The following is an 11,675-nucleotide window of genomic DNA, read 5'->3' on the forward strand; positions in this document are numbered from 1 at the left end:
CAGAACCCAGCTTGAAGCTCCTGACGAGGCTCTTGTTGAGTCTGTCCTTTTCTGCTTCTGTCTTTTAAATCAATGGAGACAGTGGACGGTTATCTCCATCCTCGGCTCAAGATGAAATGCATCCTTCCTTGTTTTTCTCATTCCTTCCCAATGTGTATACCGTTAACTTTAGTTATGAAGGCAATAACAGTGTACATATGCCAAGGTTGTCCAACCTCCACACCTTTGCTCAAGCTGTTCCTTCTACTTGAAATGCCTGTTTCCTTCCCTTTTAGTTGCACCTTTCCATCCAGGTAGGAATCAGTTCCTTGGTTCATGGAGCCTTTTCTGCTCTTTTACTATGGATGGACTTCCTTCTGAATTAGCAGAGGGTGTTTCCTAGCTCGGTCTTAACCCTTTTCCTTTTGTTTGACCTCGATTTACTCATCTTACAAATTAGGTTGTAAGCAAATTGAATACAGGATCTATGCTTCACTCTGTTTTTATCTCCACCTGGACAGTATCATTTTTGACACATAAGCAGACACACGGGAAGGGAGAGAAATTTGATGCCAGAAAGAACTGGATTTGAATTCTAACCCTGTTATTTACCTGACCACGTTACTTAACCATTAATTACTTCAGCATATGTTTATTGAGTACCTACTTTGTGCCCGGCACTATACTAAGCACCAAGGATACAATGGTGAGTAAAGAGATACAGCCTTCACCATCATGAAGGAAGACAGATGTTAATCCATTAACCAAGTAATCTCACAAGAAAAGTAAAATGACTGTGATAAGGACAAGCCCTTGGAGCTACAGGAGCTACAAGAGGGTGTATACAGGGCATTGATCCAATAAGGGCAGTGTTGCGGGGGAGAGGGGAGGGTCAGGAGCCACACAGAGCCTGGGTTTCTCACTTGGAAAATGGGGTATCAACCACCTACCTCACTAGGTTTTTAAAAAGAGGTTAAATGAGGTGATACTTGCCATGAATGGCATTTTATTGATTGATTGATGGATTGATTGAAATGGAGTCTCACTCTGTTGCCCAAGCTGGAGTGCAGTGGTGCAATCTCAGCTCACTGCAACCTCCACCTCCTGGGTTCAAGTGATTCTCCTGCCTCAGTCTCCCAAGTAGCTGGGATTACAGGCAGGCACCACCATACCAGACTAATTTTTGTATTTTTAGTAGAGACGCGGCTTCGCAATGTTGCCCAGGCTGGTCTCAAACTCCTGACCTCAAATGATCCGCCCACTTCGGCCTCCCAAACTGCTGAGATCACGGGCATGAGCCACTGCATCCAGCCACTTGCCATGCATGGCATTTAAAAATGTTCAATAAATGTTACCATAATGAAGGCTGGTAGGCTGGCCAACTCAGTGGTGTGATTCAGAAGGAAAGCAGTTAGACGTATGTGAACATTTCCTGTACTTGAAGATCCTCAGGACAAGATGGGTCACTCCTAGACCCATCTTCCATCACGATCAGCTGGGAAACTTTAAGCAAAAATGCAGACATCTTCACTCTAGACCTGTTAGCCAATCAGAAGTTTCTGGTCAGGGCATCTGCATATTTTTAAAAATACTTACTAAGGCAGCCTCAAAATTACAGATTCAGCACACATTTGCCATAATCACTGAAGAAATGCAAAGTTATAAAAAAAAGATAAACAACAATCTGCCTCCCGCTTTCTTCCCTCCCCTCCCCTGCTTCTGGAGGCAACAAGGTCAACTATTTGGTGTGATTCCTCTTAGCATTCCCTCCATCAATGGTCACATAAGGACGCTCACAGATAAGCACCTATGCGGGTTTGTTTTCCTCGTAAAACTATTCACATACTAAATACTTTCCTCAGTATCTTGCCTTTTTTCACTTCATAATGTCGCGCACACATCTCTTCAGGTTTATAGATACAGGTCCAGTTCTTCTTTTCATAGCCATATAACTTTCTGTAGAAGAGAGAGAACACATTTTATTCAGTGTCCGATTGATGGATCTCAAGATTGCTTTCATTTCTACAAATAGACAAGCAATAACAACTCTGTAAAAGTTTTCTTACTTATAGGTGCTTTTATGTCCAAAGGATGGTCTCCAAAGAGTGAAACTGATCAAATGTGCATTTTTTATTCTAATAGATATGGACAGATTTTCTCTCAAAATGTTTGTGGTAATTCAAAACACCAGTAAAGCAGGGGAGACGTGTATTTTGGAAAAGCACCCAAGGCGATTCTGAAGTGTAGCCCAGGATAAGAACCATTGCCCAGGGCTGTTCCAGATGGTCCCTGGGTTCCTGAAGGAGGTACCAGGAGAGAAATCTTCACTGAGTGAGTGGACTCCCCAGGGAAGTGATGAAATGGTCCTTATCAGCCTTGCTATCTCCTTCTGACAGAGGCAAACTCTCTCCCCCTGGGGGAAGTTCCTCCAAGGCCTCTATATAAGATGTCTTTGTGTGAGGGAGCCAAGAAGGACCTGGGCTTTGGGAAGATCTAAAGATCCAGGAAGGTCTCTAGGTGGGTGAGTTCTTTCTCTGCTGTGGTGGAGCTGGTGACAGTTTATTCTCCCAGGAGGTCCCTGGCTGTGGCTGATGGTTTCTGGAGGGCTGGCAGGGGTCTACCAGTGGCTTTCAGGTTACGAGGTGTTGGCAGGGGCAGCCTTCATCCTCTGCCTTGCACATTCCTTCTGTGGGATGTGACAGCGCTCCTTGGGTGGGGAAGACGGTGGGGACATGGAGAGCATGGATGACTTCTTGAGCTTTGAGGAGGGGACATACCTTCTAAGTCCTGTGTGTTCCCAGGAAAGCCAATAATCATTGCTTCCCCCTCCTCTTTTGTGTCATAGACTCTGAGGGACCCATTAAGTACAAACAAACAAGTGTAATAGTTCCTTCTTTACTTCCAGGCCTGAAGGAAAGCCAGCCTCAGCCACCCCTCAGGGTTTGCTGCATTCTGTTTAGAAAAAGGTCCTTGTGTCCTGGATCCTGGAGCATCAGGAGCTGAGCTTGGCATGAGCTTTACTGGCCCATCCCGATTTCTATTCAGACCTTCTTTTTCGCCACCTGACTCCCACTGTCCCCTAATGGTGTGATTGTGATGTGTGTGTGTGTGTGTGTCTGTGTGTGTCAATGACAAACTGTGTTCTCCATTGCAGGATAAAGCCAAGATGAAACTCCCCCTACTTCTGGCTCTTCTATTTGGGGCAGTTTCTGCTCTTCGCCTGAGTAAGTGTTGTTTGCCTTTAGTCTTTCTTTCTCCATTTTTTTCCTTTCTATAGTAAATGGGGTCAGAGTTACACACCCACCTCCTTCTTTGATCGTCTTCTATTTCTGAATTTCTGTGTGCTTAAAGGGATGGGGACCCTATGGCCAGGAGTTGAAAGAATTTCTCAGGGCATCTGTTATGTCTGTGGTCTTGGTTTTACTGTGACATTCCCAATTTTGTCCTTTCTCCATGATGCTTACTTTGAGCTTACTGGGTACACAGCACTTTCCATGCCTTCTCTCCTTTAACTCTCTTAGCATCTCCATGAAGTAGGTGGTATTGTATACCCATTTCACAGATGAAGAAATAAAGCTAGTGGATGATGGAACCAGTACCCAAGCCCATGACTGCCCAACTCTAAGTCCATGCTCTTAACCACCCTGACCTTGTCGAGCATGTTGGGTTCCCCTCATGGAGACTGGGTTCCAGGTTCCTCTTCCCAGGCAGGGTTGAGCACTCTGATGCCCAGGGCAAGGTGGGAGCCGTCTGTGGCTCTGGGGAGGAACAAGGGGAGATGTGAAGGAAGGACACCTGGCCATCCTCCCTGCCAGGGCCTGAGACTTCCACCTTTGAGAGCACTTTGGGTGCTAAGACCCTGCCTGAGGATGAGGAGATGCCAGAACAGGAGGTGGAGGAGATCCTTTCCAGGGAGCTGGAGGAAGAGGAGGAGGGGGGCTCTGGAAGTGAAGATGCATCCAAGGAAGATGGGGCTGTTGAGTCGATCTCAGTCCCAAATATGGTAGACAAAAACTTTACGTGTCCTGAGGAAGAAGACACAATAAAAGTGGTGGGCATCCCTGGGTGCCAGACCTGCCGCTACCTCCTGGTGAGATGTCCTCGCACGTTTAACCGAGCTTGGGTGAGTGACCTGTGGCTGAGGCTGAGGCGGGAGCATGGGAGGGGTGTGGGACATGTCTCCAGCATTGCTATCACTGGCTCTTTTCCCCATTGAGGGCCCTGGGCTCAGTAGATGTCCCAGAGGCCCTGTCTCAGTAGATGTGAGGGCTCAGTAGAACCTGAGCCTCACAGAGGTGTTGGGGTAAGAGGGGAAGTCCACCTAGAAACAGAGGTTGCATTCTGGTCTCCAACCTTTAAATGGTTGTGGCAGGGGAGTGAGGACATGAATTGTGGGAACTCAAGACCCACATGAATTCATGTAGGAGGGATGCTCCATTCTTTGTCTTTTATCCTGCCCTACAGTTTACTTGCCGGAGGTGCTACAGGGGCAACCTGGCTTCCATCCACAACTTCAATACTAATTCTCGAATCCACTGGTCAGTCAGCGCACTCAACCAGGGTCAAGTCTGGATCGGAGGCAGGATCACAGGCTCGGTAAGAGAGGTGTGAACACTAAATGGCATATGCACCTGCTGATCTCAGCCAGTACTCAACTTGCGGCAGATTTGTCTGTTTTTCTCCTCTATAATCTCCAGACGAACCAGGGATAGATGGACACCCACAGACAACACTGAGGGGGCTGTCTGGGCATTCAGGGAAGAGCTAAGAATTTAGAATCAGGAGGTTTGAGTACAAGTTCCTTTCCATCTCTCACTATCTACGTAACTTAAATTATCAGGGCATGGTGGTGCATGCCTGTAATCCTAGGTATTCGGGAGGCTGAGGCAGGAGAATCACTGGAACCTGGGAGGCGGAGGTTGCGGTGAGCCAAGATCGAGCCATTGCACTCCAGCCTGGGCAACAAGAGCGAAACTCCACCTCACAAAAATAAATAAATAAAAATAAATAAATAAAAACAAGACCATGAGTTTGTTTCCTCATCTCTAGGATGAGTTGGCAACCCCTGCTCTACCTTTTGTTAGGGCTGGAAGGATAAGCCTGTCACTGGGATGCATAGAATCTGATGGTGATGATTGCCGTGGATCAGCATTTCAGATGACTAGGACAGTTCCCATCATGGTGCAGCAGGGAAAGGCGCATTGCCCCGTGGGCAGCAGGAGGAGCTGGCAGATACAGGGCCAGGTCTGCCTCTCTGCCTTCCCTCTGCCCCATCGTTCTTCCCCTCTTGCTTTCTCCAGGGTCGCTGCAGACGCTTTCAGTGGGTTGACGGCAGCCGCTGGAACTTTGCGTACTGGGCTGCTCACCAGCCCTGGTCCCGCGGTGGTCACTGTGTGTCCCTGTGTACCCGAGGTGAGGTGGGGCTGGGGATGAACGATGGAAAGGTCTGGGAGGTGGGAAGTGCCCCAAGGAGGAGATGCTACGAAGAGCCTGACCCTTTGAGGGAGAAGTTTCCTGGATCTTTTGTATACTTCGACTCCACAGCGGTGTGTGGGTGGGAGAAGAGGCCCTCCTGTGGGTTGAATTGGGGTGGACAAGAGGCTGAAAGTCCCTTTCTGTTCTGCCTTCACAGGAGGCCACTGGCGTCGAGCCCACTGCCTCAGAAAACTTCCTTTCATCTGTTCCTACTGAGCTGGTCCCAGCCAGCAGTTCAGAGCTATCCTCCCCTGGGCAGCTGCCTCCCCTCCTCTGCTTGCCGTTTCTCCCTCCACCTCCCTGCAATAAAATGAGTTTTACTGAAACAGATTTCTTTTCTCATCTGATCGCTGATCCACTCTAGTTAGCCCTCATTGAAACTTCTTCCTTATCATCTCTCCCCACACCACACCTTTCACAGAAGGGTCAGAAGCTAACACTCCTTGAAGAGGAGGATGGAGGGTGGAGTTGGGTCTATGGAGCCTTTTGGAGATGGGGGAATGGGCTCAGCTAGCTCTCTTCATAGAACATCTCATTACTGGGCACCTAAATAGGTGCTGCTAGGGCCTTTCAAGGTTGTAGGTAGACTCTCAATGGCCCACTTTGCATCTCTGTACTCAAAGGCCTTTTCTCTCTCTCTCTCTCTCTCCAACCCCAGAACTGTGGTTGGTTTGATATGTAAGGAAATTAACATGTCCCTGAGAACAGTCCACAACTCTCAGGAATGAATGTATAAGTACCCCAATCCCCGACCCCTCAAGTGGAATAAACCTAACATGTATTGGGCACCGTTTCCCAGTGGCCTGCTGTGGTAGTTGGCCTTATTTCATGCATTTTATGGGTTGCCTTCCCTTCCTCAGCTGCATTCTCTGCTCCTTCCTACTCTCTGCAACTCCCAGATAAACACTTGTACGCAACTCCCTGTCTCAGGATCTCCTTCTGGGGAAATCTGATATAAGACAGCTTGCCATGTGTCAGACTCTGAATGAGGCCTGGGAATACGAGACGTAGTTCCCTGGCACTTGGGATATATGGTTGTTTGTAACATAGGCACAAAAACATCTACTAGTTGTTACCGCTTATTGAGTGCCCACAACATACCCCCTGCTGTGGCAGGCACCCTGCCTGGACGACCTCATGTGATCAATAATTATTAGCCCTATTTTACAGAACCAGGCTCAGAGAAGTTAGGACCTGTCAAAAGACTTGCCCGAAACTGAACCTCTACATGCAACCCATACTGAAATTCAACTCTGCTCCAAAGCATGTTCCTTTAACCCTTGTGCTTTTACAGCTGGTTACTCCCCTTAGGATCACACGGGGATGAAGCACAGCGGGAGGAAAGATAGACTGTCTCACTCTTGGGTTCATCTTGGGACACAGGACTCTAGCCCAGCTGGAGGTGAGACAGCTTTAATCAGAGGGGAGGGACGAAGGCATTCTCAACCCCTTCTCTACTGCAGAGGTCAGCAGAAGAAAATAATCCAAAGTTCTGAAGCCATTTTTTTCTCCAGCATGCCTCCAGTTCACAGATCTTCATATGGGATTGGAGGCTCAGAGAGGGCTGAAACAAGAACTCTATTTTTTTTTGGAGTGTGGCACAGAGAAGGGATGCTACTTGTCTAAGGTCACACAGTAAGTTGAGAAAGAAATCAAACTCAGGTCCATTTCAACTACTGCTCTACGAGAATCTGTTGATTTCAAAGATGGTGGACTATGGGTTCAGCCCTGTGGTGAATGCTGTGAGGATGCAGCTGAGGTGGAACTTTCACTCCTTGCCCTATTGGACTTTATATTCTGGTGTGGGAAGGTACTGCTTCCCTTATTTCAATATTAACAACAAAGGGTGATAATATTTCCCAGTTATTAAGCATTGACTAGGTATCAGGTTCTGTGCTAAATGGTAGGTGAACTTTGTCTGGTTCCTCATAAATCTCTGCTGCTGTGGGTGTGTGCTTTGACAGAAGTTTGACTTCCAGTCCACAGAGATCTTCTTTGGGGGAGTAATATCAAGAAGGGGCGGGCTGGGCGCGGTGGCTCAAGCCTGTAATCCTAGCACTTTGGGAGGCCGAGACGGGCGGATCACGAGGTCAGGAGATCGAGACCATCCTGGCTAACACGGTGAACACCCGTCTCTATTAAAAAATACAATAAAACTAGCCGGGCGAGGTGGCGGGCGCCTGTAGTCCCAGCTACTCTGGAGGCTGAGGCAGGAGAATAGCGCGAACCCGGGAGGCGGAGCTTGCAGTGAGCTGAGATCCGGCCACTGCACTCCAGCCTGGGCGACAGAGCGAGACTCCATCTCAAAAAAAAAAAAAAAAAAAGAAAAAAAAAGAAGGGGCATGAAGGAGGCTGCAGGGCTCCTAGTCACCTTCTGTAGCTCGACCTAGGCATGTTCACATTGGTGCGTTCACCGCGAAGACTCCCCCAGCAGTCCACTCTACAGTGCGCTTTACAGGAGCACATTGTACATTCATTAAAAAATTTTTCTTGGCCGGGCACGGTGGCTGATGCCTGTAATCCCAGCACTTTGGGAGGCCGAGACGAGCAGATCACCTGAGGTCAGGAGTTTGAGACCTGCCTGACCAACATGGAGAAACTGCGTCTCTACTAAAAATACAAAAAAATTAGCTGGGCGTGGTGGCGCATGTCTGTAATCCCAGCTACTCAGGAGGCTGAGGCAGGAGAATCACTTGATCGCTTGAACCTGGGAGGCGAAGGTTGCAGTGAGCTGAGATCGTGCCATTGCACTCTAGCCTGGGCAATAAGAGCGAAACTCCATCTCAAAAGAAATAAATAGATTTTTTTTTCTTAAAATGTAAAAATCATGAAATAAAGGGACTGGGCTAATATTCTAAAATATGGGTTTGTGTGTGCATTTTCCTCTCCTGTAAGATACTAACTAAACTCTGTGAAACAGTTTATCAATGATTCTTTATCATTGAATCCATGGAGTTCCTTACACAGTGCAGAGCACAGAGTAGGGGTTCAATCAACAGTACACTCATTGCTTTTTCATAGACAAGGGGCACCCTCACTCAACCCATGTGCCAGACATATTTCTGAGAGCTTTGCTTAAGCTGATCTCACAGGAGGCAAATCTGGTCATTAGCCTTAGTTTACAGATGAGAAAGCTGAGGCAGAGAGGGGCTGACCCTGGAACTTGTGATTTCATTATACATCATCCTACACTGCCTCTCAAGATGGCAAGGCCTACCCTCTGCATAATGAGGGGATGGACTGAATCTTGGAACAAGAGGCAGAGTTTGAAACCCCTGTGAACATAAATGCAAACATTAAGCCAGAGGCCTGGGGTTCCATGGATGCTGAAAACAATGTTGGCATCATTGGCTAGATCATCTGGGAGTAACACATCTGGATGTGTCAAAAAAAGCAAAGATTTGGGAGTCAGACAGGCTAGGATCTGACGCATCATTTGTTACGAGTTGTGCAAACTTGGATAAGTCGTTTGACTTCTCTGAGTTTTTGTAGTACATATATAGACTAGAGATGGCAATGCCCAATTTGTAGGATGACTTTTAAGGATTAAGCGGTTGTTAAGTAACAGATGTAAAAACCTTAATGAAGCATAGTGTCTGGTCCATGGAAGACCTTCAAAAAAGTTTTTTCTTGTTTTAAATCAGACAGAAAAGGTCACTGAGGTCATTGGAATATCTTTGCCAAGGGTTTATAGACAATGAAAACAGGGTTGACATGAAAGAGGGAATGGTCTGTTCAGGAGGGAGACTGATGAGAGGAGGCTAGAGAAACATAGCTATTGGGTGGATAAGGAGCTGGGAGCCTATGGTTCAAGCCTGTCTCTACTTGCTGTGTGACTTTGGGCAACTTGTTTAAAGTCTCTGAGATGCCATTTCTCCATCTGTAAAATGAAACAACGAGGCTGGGTGTAGTGGCTCCCACTTGTAATCCCAGCACTTTGGGAGGCCAAGGCGGGTAGATCACCTAAGGTCAGGAGTTCAAGACCAGCCTGGCCAACATAGTGAAACTCCATCTCTACAAAAACAAAAAAAAATTATCCAGGCATGATGGTGGATGCCTGTGGTCCCAGCTACTTGGGAGGCTGAGGTGGGAGAATCGCTTGAACCTGGGAGGTGGACGTTGTAGTGAGCCGAGATCATGCCATTGCACTCCAGCCTGGGTGACAGAAAGACTCTGTCTCAGAAAAAAAAGAAAAAGAAAAATGAAAAAAGAAAGAAAAGAAAAGAAAAAAGAAACAATAAGTGAGTGTGAGGCTTATGATGGCATTGGTTCCTGAGAGCAGCCAACCTTATTAGTCATCCCAATTACCAAGTGAAATGGTACCCCTGACCTGGGTTAATGGATGAGGAAGAATAATGGCAAATGGGGGTCTATGCCTCTACCCTCCACCACTAGGGAGGTCTCAAGCTTGAAATTCAGCAACCAGGATTTTAGGTCCTGGACCTGGCCCGTCCTCCTACAGTCAAGTAGATAAGTGGAGGGTTTGGTCCGTTGGGCTAAGGAGATAGTGATCAAGGCCGTTACTCTGCAATCAGACTCAGAAGTGGCCTCTCAGTTACTTCTCCATTTGTGGGTCCCTTGAGAGAGCAGAGGAGGGGAAGGAATTTAGGTCTTCTCACCCTCTGGGCTGCCTGTCCCTGCTCCCTGAGCCCTGGAGGGCTGGGGTAGAATATGGGGAATAAACCTGTACCTTTTTTTTTTTTTTGAGACAGAGTCTCGCTCTGTCACCCAGGCTGGAGTGCAGTGGCATGATCTCGGCTCACAGCAATCTCTGCCTCCTGGGTTCAAGTGATTCTTCCACATCAGTCTCCTGAGTAACTGGGATTATAGGCACCCACCACCATGCCCGGCTAATTTTTGTATTTTTAGTGGAGATGGGGTTTCACCATGTTGAGCAGGCTGGTCTCAAACACCTGACCTCAGGTGATCCATCCGCCCAGGCCTCCCAACGTGCTGGAATTACAGGCATGAGCCACCGTGCTCGGCCCTACAAATCTGCACTTTCTAATTGACAAGGGTCACCCTCCACTCATGTGCCAGGCATATTCATGTTCTGAGAAGCATGCCACAAGGATGCCTCTGAGTTCACCCTGACAAGTCCACTAGCTCTTGGCAGAGATACCTGGCAAATTCAAGGTTTCAGACATGCTAGCCTCTCTTTAACATGCAGCAAATTTGGTTAGAGCTTGGTCAGTTAAAATTTTGATGTTTTGTTTTGCATTAATTTCAATTTTTAAGAAATATTTCATTGAAATGTTATTTATCTTGAATAGTGAATTTCTTAGTGTCCCCTTAATTTCTTAGTGTCCCTGAGTTGAGAGCCTCCCCTGCCTGATTCTAGTCCAGACCTTGGGGTGACACAAGGCTGGTGGGAGATGGGAGGCGAGGAGGGGAGGGTTGGGTGGAGAGGATGATCTACAGAATGCTGGAGAGACTCCGCGTGGAGCTTTTCATGCTGCCTGCTTGCCAGCCCTGAAGCTATGCCTTGAGGTTGGACAAGGTGGCATATTCTAGATCAGAGATCCTCAACTGGGGCCATTTTTCTCCCCAGAGGACATTTGGAAACATGTGGAGACATTTCTGATCATCTGCGGAGGTGGGGAGAGGTGCTACTGACATCGGGTGGGTAGAGACCAGAGGGGCCATTAAACTTTCTACAACGCTCAGGACAGTCCCCCACAACAAAGAGTTATTTGACCTCACATATTAATAGCACAAAGGCTGAGGAACCTTGATCTAGATCCACAGCACAGAAGAAAGGATGTAGATTTTTCACACATTAAAGATGAGAAAGCTCACGCTTGTAATCCCAGCGACTCAGGAGGCTGAGGCAGGAGGATTACTTGAGCCCAGGAATTCAGGGTTACAGTGGGCTATCATCGCAGCACTTCACTCCAGCCTGGGTGACAGAGCAAGATTTTGTATCTCAAAAAAAAAAAAAAAAGAGGTGGACAGGCGCAGTGGCTCGTGCCTGTAATCCCAGCACTTTGGGAGACCAAAGTGGGTGGATCGTGAGGTCAGGAGTTCGAGACCAGCCTGGCCAACATAGTGAAACCCCGTCTTTACTAAATATTAAAAAAAATTAGCCAGGTGTGGTGGTGGGCGCCTGTAATCCCAGCTACTCGGGAGGCTGAGGCAGGAGAATCGCTTGAACCCGGGAGGCAGAGGTTGCAGTGAGCCAAGATCATGCCATTGCACTCCAGCCTGGGTGACAGAGCAAG

The 11,675-nt window shown here is 47.6% G+C and overlaps 1 protein-coding gene across 10 annotated transcripts; it reads left to right on the plus strand.

Annotated features, from left to right (window-relative positions):
* Positions 1 to 1,267: 1,267 nt before the first annotated feature.
* On the plus strand, positions 1,268 to 5,780 carry PRG2 (proteoglycan 2, pro eosinophil major basic protein). Of its 10 annotated transcripts, none has more exons than XM_023215602.2 (7): positions 2,322 to 2,496; positions 2,885 to 2,919; positions 3,134 to 3,203; positions 3,795 to 4,102; positions 4,444 to 4,575; positions 5,280 to 5,391; positions 5,612 to 5,780. In XM_023215602.2, exons 3-7 carry the CDS (start codon positions 3,146 to 3,148, stop codon positions 5,668 to 5,670), a joined length of 669 nt encoding a protein of 222 aa, XP_023071370.1. In that variant the 5' UTR covers positions 2,322 to 2,496; positions 2,885 to 2,919; positions 3,134 to 3,145; the 3' UTR covers positions 5,671 to 5,780. The 10 variants fall into 10 exon arrangements, with proteins under 10 accessions (XP_023071371.1, XP_023071373.1, XP_023071370.1 ...); XM_023215601.2 differs by having other exon boundaries at positions 2,323 to 2,500; positions 2,885 to 2,987; XM_023215599.2 differs by having other exon boundaries at positions 2,323 to 2,500; positions 2,885 to 2,945.
* Positions 5,781 to 11,675: the final 5,895 nt, after the last annotated feature.

Source organism: Piliocolobus tephrosceles, chromosome 13 (assembly GCF_002776525.5).
Source record: "Piliocolobus tephrosceles isolate RC106 chromosome 13, ASM277652v3, whole genome shotgun sequence".
In the NCBI taxonomy this organism is placed as follows: domain Eukaryota; kingdom Metazoa; phylum Chordata; class Mammalia; order Primates; family Cercopithecidae; genus Piliocolobus; species Piliocolobus tephrosceles.